This window comes from Schistocerca cancellata, chromosome 7 (assembly GCF_023864275.1).
Source record: "Schistocerca cancellata isolate TAMUIC-IGC-003103 chromosome 7, iqSchCanc2.1, whole genome shotgun sequence".
NCBI lineage: Eukaryota > Metazoa > Arthropoda > Insecta > Orthoptera > Acrididae > Schistocerca > Schistocerca cancellata.
In genome coordinates, this window is record NC_064632.1 from 128,791,839 (window position 1) to 128,807,551 (window position 15,713).

A 15,713-nucleotide genomic window follows, 5' to 3' on the forward strand; every position below is an offset into this window, starting at 1 on the left:
AAAATAAAGGCCAGAAAGAAGCTACCTTTTAATAAATGGAAACAATTTTCAGAAGTTACATCTTTTTTGTATCATTTTGAAAAGGCAGTGTTTATCACTACATAATAACTGATTCAGTGGAAGACAGTTACTCAGAAATTATCTTTGACAATGAGGGAAACAGTAAGAAATTTATAAAGCTTTGGAAAAAGTGTGCAATCCAAATGTGTCATACTAAATCGCATTAAAAACATGACAGGGAAGAAAGCAAAAGTAGCTTGGAGAGCAATGTAGGTTTACTATTAATACAACTTTACCAAACCCGAATCACAGTACATATCCGAAATACTGTGTAACAAACATTAACTCATTAGAAAGTTTAAATCATATGATATGTATGATGAATTAATTTCATTTTATTCTTCTGTTTAGCCAAATCTAACACAGTTGGCTCGAAACACACATTATCTCTCAACTCTTGTATTAGACCTTTAGCATAACACAATCAAAGGTTTATGCAAGTCAGCACATCCTGAAAGAGCATTACTCAATCAGTCACAAAGGAGAGTTGGCCAGAACTCACCGTACTGTCTGCAATCTACCTGTACAGTATAACAGGCAAGAACTGCATAACATTCATTAGAACAGAGTAAATGCTACAATTCAAACATTTCATCTTGTTCTTTCTGCAACCTCTGCAACGACGAACGGACTTTGCGCCCTTGCGTCATTACTAAAGTTTGAGGCATACTCAGCACATCATTGTGTGACTGTGAAGATGCTGTAAGAACTGCTGTTGCACCCTGCATTGGTGTCACCCCTGAGGATGCTTCAAACTGCTGCTGCCGAAGCCGGGATCGTGTAGTTCTTCTACGGCCAAACATGTCGTCATCAGAAGAACTGCAGAATCTGGAGACAAGAGAACTGATATAATAAGTGTTGCATGTCAAAAAATTTAACGTCAGACTCACCATCCAGAAGACAACTTTTTAAAACTAGGTATAGCTAAGGCAAACACCACGTGGCTAAATATTTCTGGCGCATTAAAACTGAACTAGACCATGATGTTAATCCATTGCCTGCCTTTTGCAAACTATATTGCCATTGTTTCTTTTGTCAGCTTTTGTTATGACTGATATAATAGAGAGATTACATGAGGACATGATGAAACATATTACAGTTCATTCTATGTTTCTAATTAGCTTGCTACATATTTCTGTGCAAGCCCGAGAACTAACTCCAAAGTGTCATCCTGTTACTTGTTTCCCCTCATGTCTGTTTGCACACAGTAAATATATAAATAGTGGTACAAATCAACATAATAAAGGAAAAAAACAAAGATGATGAGACTTACCAAACAAAAGGGCTGGCAGGTCAATAGACACAGAAACAAACACAAACATACACACAAAATTCAAGCTTTCGCAACAAACGGTTGCTTCGTCAGGAAAGAGGGAAGGAGAGGTAAAGACAAAAGGATGTGGGTTTTAAGGGAGAGGGTAAGGAGTCATTCCAATCCCGGGAGTGGAAAGACTTACCTTAGGGGGAAAAAAGGACAGGTATACCAGGAAGTACAGAGGCAAAGATTTTGTTGAAAGACAGGTGAGGTATGAGCGGCGGCAAATTGAAATTAGAAATTAGCGGAGATTGAGGCCTGGCGGATAGCGAGAAGAGGGGATATGCTGAAGGGCAAGTTCCCATCTCCTGAGTTCTGACAGGTTGGTGTTAGTGGGAAGTATCCAGATAACCTGGACGGTGTAACACTGTGCCAAGATGTGCTGGCCGTGCACCAAGGCATGTTTAGCCACAGGGTGATCCTCATTACCAACAAACACTGTCTGCCTATGTTCATTCATGCGAATGGACAGTTTGTTGCTGGTCATTCCCACATAGAAAGCTACAGTGTGGGCAGGTCAGTTGGTAAATCACGTGGATGCTTTCACACGTGGCTCTGCCTTTGATCGTGTACGCCTTCCGGTTTACAGGACTGGAGTAGGTGGTGGTGGGAGGGTGCATGGGACACGTTTTACACCGGGGGCGGTTACAAGGGTAGGAGCCAGAGGGTAGGGAAGGTGGTTTGGGGATTTCATAGGGATGAACTAAGAGGTTACAAAGGTTAGGTGGACGGCGGAAAGACACTCTTGGTGGAGTGGGGAGGATTTCATGAAGGATGGATCTCATTTCAGGGCAGGATTTGAGGAAGTCGTATCCCTGCTGGAGAGCCACATTCAGAGTCTGATCCAGTCCCGGAAAGTATCCTGTCACAAGTGGGGCACTTTTGGGGTTCTTCTGTGGGAGGTTCCGGGTTTGAGGAGATGAGGAAGTGGCTCTGGTTATTTGCTTCTGTACCAGGTCGGGAGGGTAGTTGCGGGATGCAAAAGCTGTTTTCAGGTTGTTGCTGTAATGGTTCAAGGATTCCGCACTGGAGCAGATTCGTTTGCCACGAAGACCTAGGCTGTAGGGAAGGGACCGTTTGATGTTGAATGTGTGGCAGCTGTCATAATGGAGGTACTGTTGCTTGTTGGTGGGTTTGATGTGGACGGACGTGTGAAGCTGGCCATTGGACAGGTGGAGGTCAACGTCAAGGAAAGTGGCATGAGATTTAGAGTAGGACCAGGTGAATCTGATGGAACCAAAGGTGTTGAGGTTGGAGAGGAAATTCTGGAGTTCTTCTTCACTGTGAGTCCAGATCATGAAAATGTAATCAATAAATCTATACCAAACTTTGGGTTGGCAGGCCTGGGTAACCAAGAAGGCTTCCTCTAAGCGACCCATGAATAGGTTGGCGTACGAGGGGGCCATCCTGGTACCCATGGCTGTTCCCTTTAATTGTTGGTATGTCTGGCCTTCGAAAGTGAAGAAGTTGTGGGTCAGGATGAAGCTGGCTAAGGTAATGAGGAAAGAGGTTTTAGGTAGGGTGGCAGGTGATCGCCGTGAAAGGAAGTGCTCCATCGCAGCGAGGCCCTGGACATGCGGAATATTTGTGTCTAAGGAAGTGGCATCAATGGTTACAAGGATGGTTTCCGGGGGTAACAGACTGGGTAGGGATTCCAGGCGTTCGAGAAAGTGGTTGGTGTCTTCGATGAAGATTGGGAGACTGCATGTAATGGGTTGAAGGTGTTGATCTAAGTAGGCAGAGATGCGTTCTGTGGGGGCTTGGTAACCAGCTACAATGGGACGGCCGGGATGATTGGGTTTGTGAATTTTAGGAAGAAGGTAGAAGGTAGGGGTGCGGGGTGTTAGTGGGGTCAGGAGGTTGATGGAGTCAGGTGAAAGGTTTTGTAGGGGGCCTAAGGTTCTGCGGATTCCTTGAAGCTCCGCCTGGACATCAGGAATGGGATTACCTTGGCGAACTTTAAGTAGTGTTGTCTGAAAGCTGACGCAGTCCCTCAGCCACATACTCCCGACGATCAAGTACTACAGTCGTGGAACCCTTGTCCGCCGGAAGAATGACGATGGATTGGTCAGCCTTCAGATCACGGATAGCCTGGGCTTCAGCAGTGGTGATGTTGGGAGTAGGATTAAGGTTTTCTAAGAAGGATTGAGAGGCAAGACTGGAAGTCAGAAATTCCGAGGCAAGACTGGAAGTCAGAAATTCCTGGAAGGTTTGGAGAGGGTGATTTTGAGGAAGAGGAGGTGGGTCCCGCTGTGACGGAGGACGGAACTGTTCCCGGCAGGGTTCAATTTGGATAGTGTCTTGGGGAGTTGGATCATTAGGAGTAGGATTAGTATCATTTTTCTTCGTGGTAAAGTGATATTTCCAGCAGAGAGTACGGGTGTAGGACAGTAAATCTTTGATGAGGGCTGTTTGGTTGAATGTGGGAGTGGGGCTGAAGGTGAGGCCTTTGGATAGGACAGAGGTTTCGGATTGGGAGCGAGGTTTGGAGGAAAGGTTAACTACTGAATTAGGGTGTTGTGGTTACAGATTGTGTTGATTGGAATTTTGAGGTTTTGGAGGGAGTGGAGCTGGAAGTGGGAGATTGAGTAGATGGGAGAGACTGGGTTTGTGTGCAATGAGAGGAGGTTGAGGTTTGCTGGAAAGGTTGTGAAGGGCGAGTGAGTTGCCTCTCCGGAGGTGGGAAACCGGGAGATTGGATAGTTTTTTTTTAAGGTGGAGAGTGGCATGCTGTTCCAATTTGCGGTTGGCCTGTAGGAGGATGCTCTGAACAGCCGGTGTGGATGTGGGAGAGGAAAGATTGAGGACTTTTATTAAGGATAGGAGTTGACAGGTGTGTTGATTGGCTGAGTGGATGTGTAGGTGAAGGATTAGGTGGGTGAGGGCAATGGATTGTTCGGTTTGGAACTGGTATAGGGACTGATGGAAAGAAGGGTTGCAGCCAGAGATGGGAACTTTAAGTGTGAGGCCTTTGGGGGTTATGCCAAATGTCAGACAAGCCTGAGAAAATAAAATATGGGAGTGTAATCTGGCTAGGGCGAAGGCATGTTTGCGGAGGGAATGTAAATAAAACTTAATGGGGTCGTTGTGGAGGTGTTGTGAGGGTGACATGGTATTAGAAGGTGGAAAGTGTAACATGAGGCTGAAATGAAAATAAATATAAAAATATATGGGGAGAGATAAAGGTGAACTAGAAAGCAAATGGAGATCTGGTGTGAAAAAAGGCGAAAAAGTGTTTGTTAGAGCTGGGCTATGTTGTTCCTTTGGTGAACTTGTGTAGGTAGATAACGATGTGCATAAAGGTTAGGTGGTTGTGTTGCCGCCAAAACACGTTAACGGGTGGAGAAATTCGGGAGAATTTCGAAAAAACTACATGTAGATATATTAAAAGGAGTGGTTTGGTGGTGGCAGATTATGGAAATGAGGCTAACAATTGTCTGATGAAGAAATAATGATGTTAAAACCTGTGGGAAGCGGCTAAAAATGATCGGTGATGTGAGAAAAACAGAAATGGAAATAAAGCAAAAGTTATTAGAACTAGCCGAAAAGGTTGTTTAATACGGGAAAGGAACTGTTTGTGAACTAGAAACGGTGGATTTTATAGCAGCTATAGTGTTGAAAGTGGAAAAAAAATTGTTTTTTGGTTATGGTTTGGAAGTGGGTTACGTATTATTACGTATTATTGAGTATATATCGGCGGGATAAAATTGTATAGTAGATTACGGTAAAAAGGAGAAAGTGAATACAAAGTGAAACTACTGGCAAAAACAGAAGGAGGAAATAAGACGACAGAAAATACTTCGAAATGCAACAGTGACAATAACAAACATAATTGTTGGGTTCGAATTAATGATATGAATATAATAGAGGGAAACATTCCACGTGGGAAAAATATATCTAAAAACAAAGATGATGAGACTTACCAAACAAAAGCGCTGGCATGTCGATAGACACACAAACACACACACAAAATTCAAGCTTTCGCAACAAACGGTTGCTTCATCAGGAAAGAGGGAAGGAGAGGGAAAGACGAAAGGATGTGGGTTTTAAGGGAGAAGACAAGGAGTCATTCCAATTCCGGGAGCGGAAAGAATTACCTTAGGGGGAAAAAAAGACAGGTATACACTCACGCAAACACACACACACACACACACACACACACACACACACACACACACACACACACATATATATATCCATTCCCCCTAAGGTAAGTCTTTCCGCTCCCGGGATTGGAATGACTCCTTACCCTCTCCCTTAAAACCCACATCCTTTCGTCTTTACCTCTCCTTCCCTCTTTCCTGACAAAGCAACCGTTTGTTGCGAAAGCTTGAATTTTGTGTGTATGTTTGTATGTCTGTCTGGGCTGTCAGTTAAAGCTTTTCACATACATTAAGGTTGATGATATTACTTATTTTGAATCGTTCTGTTTGCCAGTCACATGCTGTGATTATTTTATATTAGGTGTTAGGATCCTAAACAGCATGTTTTTAGGTGCATTTGCTGAATATGGTCTTGTGATGAGTTGGACAACTAAGTTTTTCTTCACAAGCAATATTACTGCAACTATGGCCAATATGTTTACATTACCAGTTCTTATAAATTTCTGAATTTTTTATTCATTTTTAAGAATGAATGCCAATCCCAACAACTAAATGGGTGAGAAAATGCTTCCCCTCCAGGCCAGACCTGCAAGGAGAATCACAAAAAAGGAGTGATATCACCGGACTCCCACTGGATGCGGCTAAGCTAGGGGGAGGGCATTTATGTGTAACTGGAAAGCATTAATGTAATCAAAATTAATGAGAAGTTTGTCTAGGTTCCAGCTTCATCATTCATCTAAGTAATTCCTCCAACATGATAAAAAAAAAGTTGTCATTGAAGGTAGCAACACGACCCAATGTGTTTCTCTGCTTAGGTCTTGTACTTAACATTACAGTAATGTAACTGTGTACAGTGAAAAACGATATGTTTGACATTGTGTCAACTGTTGGAGGGCAATCTCTATTGTGATATACAGTAAAACTTACTGGAAAGGGAATCGCATGGGACTAAAATAATTTTCCAAATTGGACAAGTTTCCGGATTACACAAAACCCATTGGACTACACAAAATTTGTCAGGTATCATACACAGTAGTACAGTAAAAATTCTTAATTACGCATATACTGTATTTATATACCTCCACTCCAGCACAGCACTGTATACTGGACAACAGAACACTGGACTACTACACTAATTGATAAATAAAACAGCAGTTCTATATTTTTATTATGACTTTAAATTTGTTTATTACTGTATGTACATACATATTATTCCCATGTTTATTTGCTTTACATTTCACTTTTTTCACCACATATCAATGAGGGAAACTTGTTTTTAATTTCCTGTTCAAAATAGTTTTCTATAGGCAAATTTTTACATCATACAATAGATACAACACATTGGGAGAATCCTCCTCCTCCTCCTGTTTCTTCTTCATCAGCCTCTGTGTTGCGGACTTCTATTAAATTTGTTGCTGAAGTGAAAGTGGAGTGAGTTGACAAAGTCATCACTTCAAATGTAATCGTCTGCACTGCATGAAATGTTCCGCATTTTCTTTATTTCTTTAACTTCAATAGCCACAGAAGCATCTTGTTCCTGACCCCCAAACCCCGCTTTGTTGAAGCACTTTGTGACAGTTTCGGGTTTTATCTCTCTTACTGCCAAGCCAATCCAATTTACTGCTTTCAGGACAGGAACTGACCGTGCAAGAGCAAACACGCTTTCAGCTTCTTCAACAATAAGAATATTAGATTTAATCAGTAATCGCCTATAATGTCACTTGAATACCTAAATAATTCCCTTGTTCATGGGTTGTGAGGCTGGTTGAACCTTGAGGGAACCAAGCCAATTTCACTGGAAGCTTACTGACAACTATGTTTTTGAAACAACACTGTTTTGCCACCTTTCCAATCACCAGTAGCTTCTCCATTTCACCTTCACACAGCATTAGTGAGTCTTTCCTTGGAATTTTTCTGCCGGTGCACTTTTCACCTTGAATTGCTAGCAATTTTGAAGGCAGCGCGCAATAAAACAGTCACATTTCATTGGCATTGAACATGTCTTTCAGGTCATAAAATCACAATTAAGTTGGACAGTATTGTCTTCCATTGAGTTGCTACACTTTCCGGCACATCCTTAGCTTCTCCACACACTTCATTCCCACATGATGTGCCTAGTTCTGAAACTAGATAACTCCAAGCTCTTTAGAAACTTTCAGAGCCTCACTGCAACAAGAGTCCAGATAAAGGTAAGTTGCTTAATTTCTTCAGTTCCGGTCTTGTTTGCGCCTCTTTTCATCTGCCCATTTCCTTTTATCGATTTGTCCCCAATCTCATCCTCGTTTCTTAAAGTCTCATAAATTCGTGTTTTAACACATTTGAAACAATTTCGTGCACAGATATATTGCCTTTCTCACTAGGCTCGATTAAATTAACCTTTTCGTTAAGTGTAATGACACATACCCTTTGTTCGACATCATGTTACTGTATCAAAGTGTTACTAGTCAACTGAAACTGGCAGAAAATAATGACTTTGCCGGGTAAAACCATTGTTTAATGGAACAAGCCCCATCTCTTTCACTACGCACATTGCAGTATAGTGTTGGTATATGCGCAACAATGTTCCTGATGCGCTGGTGTGCGTCAATAATGAGGAAAACGAGAAAGCGGACAAACAGAGTGCTGACGAACAAACCGTTTCCTTTAATGTACTGTACCAACACTGAGCATAATTTACTCACCGTTGCACAGAGTGATGCAGTTTTAGGTCCACACCAGCAGTGCCACACTGGACCTCTTTTCTTGGTTTTGTGCCACTTAACAGAGGTGTTAAAAGTAATGTTCTTGTAGAGTTGTTAATAACTAATGAAATGTAATACAGCAGTACTGTACAGGCCTTTTCCGCATTATCCACTGAATTATTAAGTATGTTCTAAGATTTGCTTTCAGTTTCCACATAAGGCATGTTCTGTTTTATACAAAAAACCAGCATATAAAAGTGCACTGAATGCATTGGGACTGAAATAGTTGTATGGTCTGGGAAGGTTTCCGATTTATACACGTGCTGACTTGAGCAAGTTGTACCGTATTACAAGTGATCTTGGTAAACCTGGTTTTTAAGAATAACACAATAATGCGTTCATTAGTGCTAACACTAACAATTTATACATACCCTGTAACTGACTCTCTTCCCATCATTCCGGTAAAAGAATCACTCAAACAATGATGTTGTTGTTGTTGTCGTCATCTTCAGTCCTGAGACTGGTTTGATGCAGCTCTCCATGCTACTCTATCCTGTGCAAGCTGCTTCATCTCCCAGTACCTACTGCAACCTACATCCTTTTGAATCTGCTTAGTGTATTCATCTCTCTGTCTCCCTCTGCGGTTTTTACCCTCCACACTGCCCTCCAATACTAAATTGGTGATCCCTTGAAGCCTCAGAACATGTCCTACCAACCGATCGCTGCTTCTAGTCAAGTTGTGCCACAAACTTCTCTTCTCCCGAATCCTATTCAATACCTCCTCATTAGTTATGTGATCTACCCATCTAATCTTCAGCATTCTTCTGTAGCACCACATTTCGAAAGCTTCTATTCTCTTCTTGTCCAAACTAGTTATCGTCCATGTTTCACTTCCATACATGGCTACACTCCATACAAATACTTTCAGAAACGACTTCCTGACACTTAAATCAATACTCGATGTTAACAAATTTCTCTTCTTCATAAACGCTTTCCTTGCCATTACCAGTCTACATTTTATATCCTCTCTACTTTGACCATCATCAGTTATTTTGCTCCCCAAATAGCAAAACTCTTTTACTACTTTAAGTGTTTCATTTCCTAATCTAATTCCCTCAGCATCACCCAACTTAATTCGACTACATTCCATTATCCTCGTATTGCTTTTGCTGATGTTCATCTTATATCCTCCTTTCAAGACACTATCCATTCCGTTCAGATGCTCTTCCAGGTCCTTTGCTGTCTCTGACAGAATTACAATGTCATCGGCAAACCTCAAAGCTTTTGATTCTTCTCCATGGATTTTAATACCTACTCCGAATTTTTCTTTTGTTTCCTTCACTGTTTGCTCAATATACAGATTAAATAACATCGGGGAGAGGCTACAACACAGTCTCACTCCCTTACCAACCACTGCTTCCCTTTCATACCCCTCAACTCTTAACTGCCATCTGGTTTTGGTACAAGTTGTAAATAGCCTTTCGCTCCCTGTATTTTACCCCTGCCACCTTCAGAATTTGAAAGAGTATTCCAGTCAACATTGTCAAAAGCTTTCTCTAAGTCTACAAATGCTAGATACGTAGGTTTGCCTTTCCTTAATCTAGCTTCTAAGACAAGTCGTAGGGTCAGTATTGCCTCACGTGTTCCAACATTTCTATGGAATCCAAACTGATCATCCCCGAGGTCGGCTTCTACTAGTTTTTCCATTCATCTGTTGAAATCGCGTTAGTATTTTGCAGATGAGGATTTTTTAAACTGATTGTTTGGTAATTTTGCACATCTGTCAACACCTGCTTTCTTTGGGATTGGAATTATTATATTATTCTTGAAGTCTGAGGGAATTTCATACATCTTGCTCACCAGATGGTAGAGTTTTGTCAGGACTGGCTCTCCAAAGGCCGTCAGTAGTTCTAATGGAATGTTGTCTACTCCTGGGGCCTTGTTTCATCTCAGGTCTTTCAATGCTCTGTCAAACACTTCACGCAGTATCATATCTCCCATTTCATCTTCATCTACCTCCTCTTCCATTTCCATAATATTGTTCTCAAGTACGTCGCCCATGTATAGACCCTCTATATACTTCTTCCACCTTCGTACTTTCCCTTCTTTGCTTAGAACTGGGTTTCCATCTGAGCTCTTGATATTCATACAAGTGGTTCTCTTATCTCCAAAGGTCTCTAATTTTCCTGTAGGCAATATCTATCTTATCCCTAGTGAGATAAGCCTCTACATCCTTACATTTGTCCTCTAGCCATCCCTGCTTAGCCATTTTGCACTTCCTGTCAATCTCATTTTTGAGACATTTGTATTCTTTTTGCCTGCTTCATTTACTGCATTTTTATATTTTCTCCTTTCATCAATTAGATTCAATATTTCTTCTGTTACCCAAGGAGTTCTACTAGCCCTCGTCTTTTTACCTACTTGATTCTCTGCTGCCTTCACTACTTCATCACTCAGAGCTACCCATTCTTCTTCTACTGTATTTCTTTCCCCCATTCCTGTCAATTGTTCCCTTATGCTCTCCCTGAAACTCTGTACAACCTCTGGTTCTTTCAGTTTATCCAGGTCCCACCTCCTTAAATTCCCACCTTTTTGCAGTTTCTTCAGTTTTAATCTACAGTTCATAACCAATAGATTGTGGTCAGAGTCCACATCTGCCCCTGGAAATGTCTTACAATTTAAAATCTGGTTCCTAAATCTCTGCCTCACCATTATATGATCTATCTGAAATCTGTCAGTATCTCCAGGCTTCTTCCATGTATACAGCCTAATTTTATGATTCTTGAACCAAGTGTTAGCTATGATTAAGTTAGGCTCTGTGCAAAATTCTACCAGTCTGCTTCCTCTTTCATTTCTTAGCACCAATCCATATTCACCTACTACGTTTCCATCTCTCCCTTTTCCCTACTACCGAATTCCAGTCACCTATGACTATTAAATTTTCGTCTCCCTTCACTACCTGAATAATTTCTTGAATTTCACCATACATTTCTTCAATTTCTTCATTATCTGCAGAGTTAGTTGGCATATAAACTTTTACTACTGTAGTAGGCATGGGCTTTGTGTATCTTGGCCACAATAATGTGCTCACTATGCTGTTTGTAGTAGCTTACCTGTACTATTTTTTTATTCATTATTAAACCTACTCCTGCATTACCCCTATCTGATTTTATATTTATAATCCTGTATTCACCTGGCCAAAAGTCTTGTTCCTCCTGCCATCAAACTTCACTAATTCCCACTATATCTAACTTTAACCTATCCATTTCCCTTTTTAAATTTTCTAACCTACCTGCCCGATTAAGGGATCGGGCATTCCATGCTCCGATCTGTAGAACACCAGTTTTTTCTCTCCTGATAACAACGTCCTCTTGAGTAGTCCCCACCCGGAGATCTGAATGGGGGACTATTTTACCTCCGGAATATTTTACCCAAGAGGATGCCATCATTAAACCATACAGTAAAGCTGCATGCCCTCAGGAAAAATTACGGCTGTAGTTTCCTCTTGCTTTCAGCCGTTTGCAGTACCAGCACAGCAAGGCCATTTTGGTTGTGTTGCAAGGCCAGATCAGTCAATCGTCCAGACTGTTGCCCCTGCAACTACTGAAAAGGCTGCTGCCCCTCTTCAGAAACCATGCGTTTGTCTGGCCTCTCAACAGATACCCCTCCGTTGTGGTTGCACCTACGGTACGGCCATCTGTATCCTTGAGGCACACAAGCCTCCCCACCAACGGCAAGGTCCATGGTTCACGGGGGGGGGGAGGGGGGGGGGGGGGGTCAAATGATCTATGGAACTTTTAACCAAGATCCTGTTTGCATCAAGGTCGTCACTTAAGTCAGGAATAGATTTCTTGCAACTATTGGTAAAAGACAAATCACTGCACATGTAGGATATCAAAGTACAGTCACAACAATATGAAGTTTAAAACACCATCTGTACTTCCACAATATCCCATCAACAAATATCCGTAACTTGCTGAATAACTTCCACTAAGCTAATAATATCAAGTAACTCAAAAATTCAGAGAATCATTCCAGAATATCTCTTGATTTCCTTGACTATCTTTTTGATTCATGGCAAGGGAAGCAAAGTGGTATAATGAGGTAGTTTATTTATAAAGATACCTATTCTCTTCCTATATAAGACTGTCTATTCATATTTAACATGTCAAAATCTGTCAGAGTATGACGATTTACTTCACAGATCCGTGTCTCATGTTAAGTTAAATGATCCATAATGTTTCGAATGTTGTCAAGATGTTTCAGGATTACAAACTGACCACAGGACATCAGTTCAGTCTCACTAAAAACCATTTTAAACTTATCAAGGTGTCCAATAGCTGCACCCATGTTCACAGATGCCACTGTTACTGAATAGCATCTACCGAGACAACAGCACAGGATGAGAATATACCAGTTGCTGTGAACGACTCCTTGGCAACACTATAGCATCTCACTGGTTTGACACCGAGACTATATACATCCTCCAAGTGTCAGACTTCACATCCAAAATTCCAATTTTAATTCGGGAGCAGCAGTGGTGGAACATTCGAGAGAAACTTTTGAGAATATTTCACATAAATTTCCTCGGTATGTTGTTGTATTAGGTAGAGATTTCAAATTATCAACTATAGACTGGGAGAATCAAATCCTTAGAGCAGGTAGTAGAGACCGGGAATTGTGTGAAATAGTTTCAAATACTTTATTCAAAAATTGCATGGCACAGTTAATAACAATCAACTTATTTTTGAAGGCAAAAATTTAAACCTGCTGGTGAAAAACAGTGAAGAAAGGTATGAAGATATTTCTGCTTAGTAACAATAATAGATTTCAGATTACCCGAGTTGTCTGCATGAATATTTCCTCTCCAGCATTCACCAGAGTATCAATGGAGTTCAAGAGCATTATACAGCACACTTTACACAGTTATGTGTAAAGCTGTAAGGAATGGAAAAGAACCATCGTGGTTTGACAGCTATGTCAGAAAGCTGCTACAAAAGCAAAGAGAGCTTCACTGCAAATTTAAATGTTGCGAAAGCCTCACAGGCAAAAAGTAAACTAAGCCAAAATTAGCATAAGGAGGGTCATGTGTGAAGCATCAACATAGAATCTAAACTAAAATTCCATCTATTGACTTGACAGAAAAACTGAAGCAGTTTTGGTCTTAAATCTTAAACAGATTGAAGCCATCTGTCCAGGTACTCTGTGACCATAATTGTACTGAAAAAGAGGATGGCACAGAGAAGGCCAAAATGCTAAACTCATTTTCCAATACTGTTTCACACTCACACTGCAGTACTTCCTTTAAATCATCTCACAAATAACAAAATGGCTGATACTGAAACAGCTAACAATGGGATAAAAGCAACTGCAATGAGTGAAGTGTTCCTGCTGATTGGAAAAAAGCACAGGTCATTCCCATTTTCTTGAAAGGACCACACAAAACTGTAGGCCTATATCTGACACCAGTCAGTTGTAGAATTTTGGAATGTGTACTATAATTGCATATTATAACATTTCTGGAGACAGAATCTCCTCTGTATGAATGAACATGGGCTCCAAAAACAATGATAATGTAAAACCCAACCCACTCTGTTCATCCATGAGACTCTGAAGGCAGTAAATACTGCGGTCCAGGTAGATACTGTGTTCCTCGGCTTCCATAAGGCATTTGGTACAGTTCTGTACTGTTGCATAATGAACAAAATACAAGTGTTCAGATTATCAGACCAACTATCATTGGATTGAAGAGCTTCTAGCAGAGAGAACAGCATGTCATTCTCAATGTAGAGAAGTCTTCAGACAAAGAAGTGACACTCGGTGTAACCCAAGGGAGTGTTACAGGTCCATTACTTTTCACACTATATATAAATGATATAGTAGGCAATATCTGAAGTTCCATGAAGCTTCATGGACAGCTCTCTTGTATACAAAGAGAGTTGCAGTGAAACATAGCTAGTCTGCACAGAATCACCACTTTGTGCAGTGTGTAGAAACTGACTCAACATAATGTATTGCATATACATATGAAGAAAGATCCATTATCTACGAACACACAATTGGGCAACAATCACAGAAAACAGTAATTTCGGTAAAATATTTAAGAGTACGCGTACAGAGTGATTTAAAGTGGAACCGGTTCATAAAACTGACTGCAGGGAAGGTAGATGCCAGGGAGAGATTCACTGGAAGAGTCCTTAGGAAATGTAGTCTGTCAAAAAAGGAGGTAACTTACAAAACCATCGTTGAGCCAATATTTGAATACTGCTTCTCAGTATGAGATCTGTACCACATAGGATTGTTAGGGGAAATAGAGAAGATCTAAGGAAGAACAGCTTGTTTCATTCACAGGTTCATTTAGTGAGGACAAAATTAGCAGAGAGAGAGAGAGAGAGAGAGAGAGAGAGAGAGAGAGAGAGAGAGAGAGTGGTGTTCTGCATCATGGTGCGGTTTATTGTAAAGTTACGAGAGTGTATATTCCTAGAAGAGTCACTTGTGAAAAGACCATGAAGATAAAATAACACAGAGATTCGAAGCCACATGGAGGTTTACTGGCAATATTTCTTCCCATGAACTATACGAGACGAACAGGGAAAGGGGAGTGACAATGGCACAAAGTACCCAGCATCACATAGCGGAAGGTGGCTTGCAGAGTATAGATTTAGATAGAGATGTAAATAGAATCTGATTCAAAGAGCTTGTTCATTCAAGCCTCTAGTAGAGCAAAGGCAAGAAAACACCATAACAAGAGCCTTCTGCATATGATGATAAAGCACACTGTTTTCAGACTACATGTGAATAGTAACCTTAATGCACTTGCAAGGACGAATAAACAAAAAGAGATAGGATTCCCCAAGAAATATTGACACTCCAGTTCTACTTCTATACAAAAGAAGTCGTTTCCTTCACAGGAAATATACATTTCCAACATTATGATGCCTCTATCACAAAAGGAAATATAAAGCCAATCGTTAACAAGAACATTAATTCTTACATATTAATCACAATCTATCCAGGTTCTGGTGGATTATTTGGTTCTTTTTTCAGTGGTATGTGTTGTTTCTGTTTCTTCTGTCACAAATGCGATACCTTAAGAAAGTAACAACAGGAACACCGATCCTTTAAGGTTTCAGTTTTAAAATTATCCTTACCACAATCACAACAGTCACACAAGCTCACAGCATGAACTGATTCTTTATTGTAATTTTATAACAAAGAGAGCTCTAATGATAGTGTTGACAATAACACATTTCTTACAGCAATGATCTTCAGCATGACTTAACAGTTGTGAACTGCTTGATTCCCAAAGCCCTACGGTTGTTTCACTAAATAGGTACAAAAAGCTTTCTGCATACCCACTATTCAAATATTGATAGTGTCCCAGGAGTAATGGTCAATGTTCAAGGATGTAGGAGGAATGCTCATTTGAAGCAAAACACTTTGTATGGACACATGCCCTACTACAAATGGTTTCTGGGATACAACACATTTAATGTACATTGTTATCTTCTACAGGGTGGTCCCGAATTCATGGTACAAACTTTAATGGTAGGT

At 40.7% G+C, this 15,713-nt stretch overlaps 1 protein-coding gene across 1 annotated transcript in view; it reads right to left on the reverse strand.

Moving 5' to 3' along the window:
• Positions 1 to 375: 375 nt before the first annotated feature.
• The window catches only part of LOC126092362 (lysM and putative peptidoglycan-binding domain-containing protein 1), a 39,536-nt gene continuing 24,198 nt past the window's right edge, over positions 376 to 15,713 (reverse strand). The window contains exon 3 of the mRNA XM_049907904.1: positions 376 to 888. Coding sequence (XP_049763861.1) covers positions 636 to 888 — 253 coding nt within the window. The 3' untranslated portion in view covers positions 376 to 635. The remainder of the gene's footprint in view (positions 889 to 15,713) is intronic.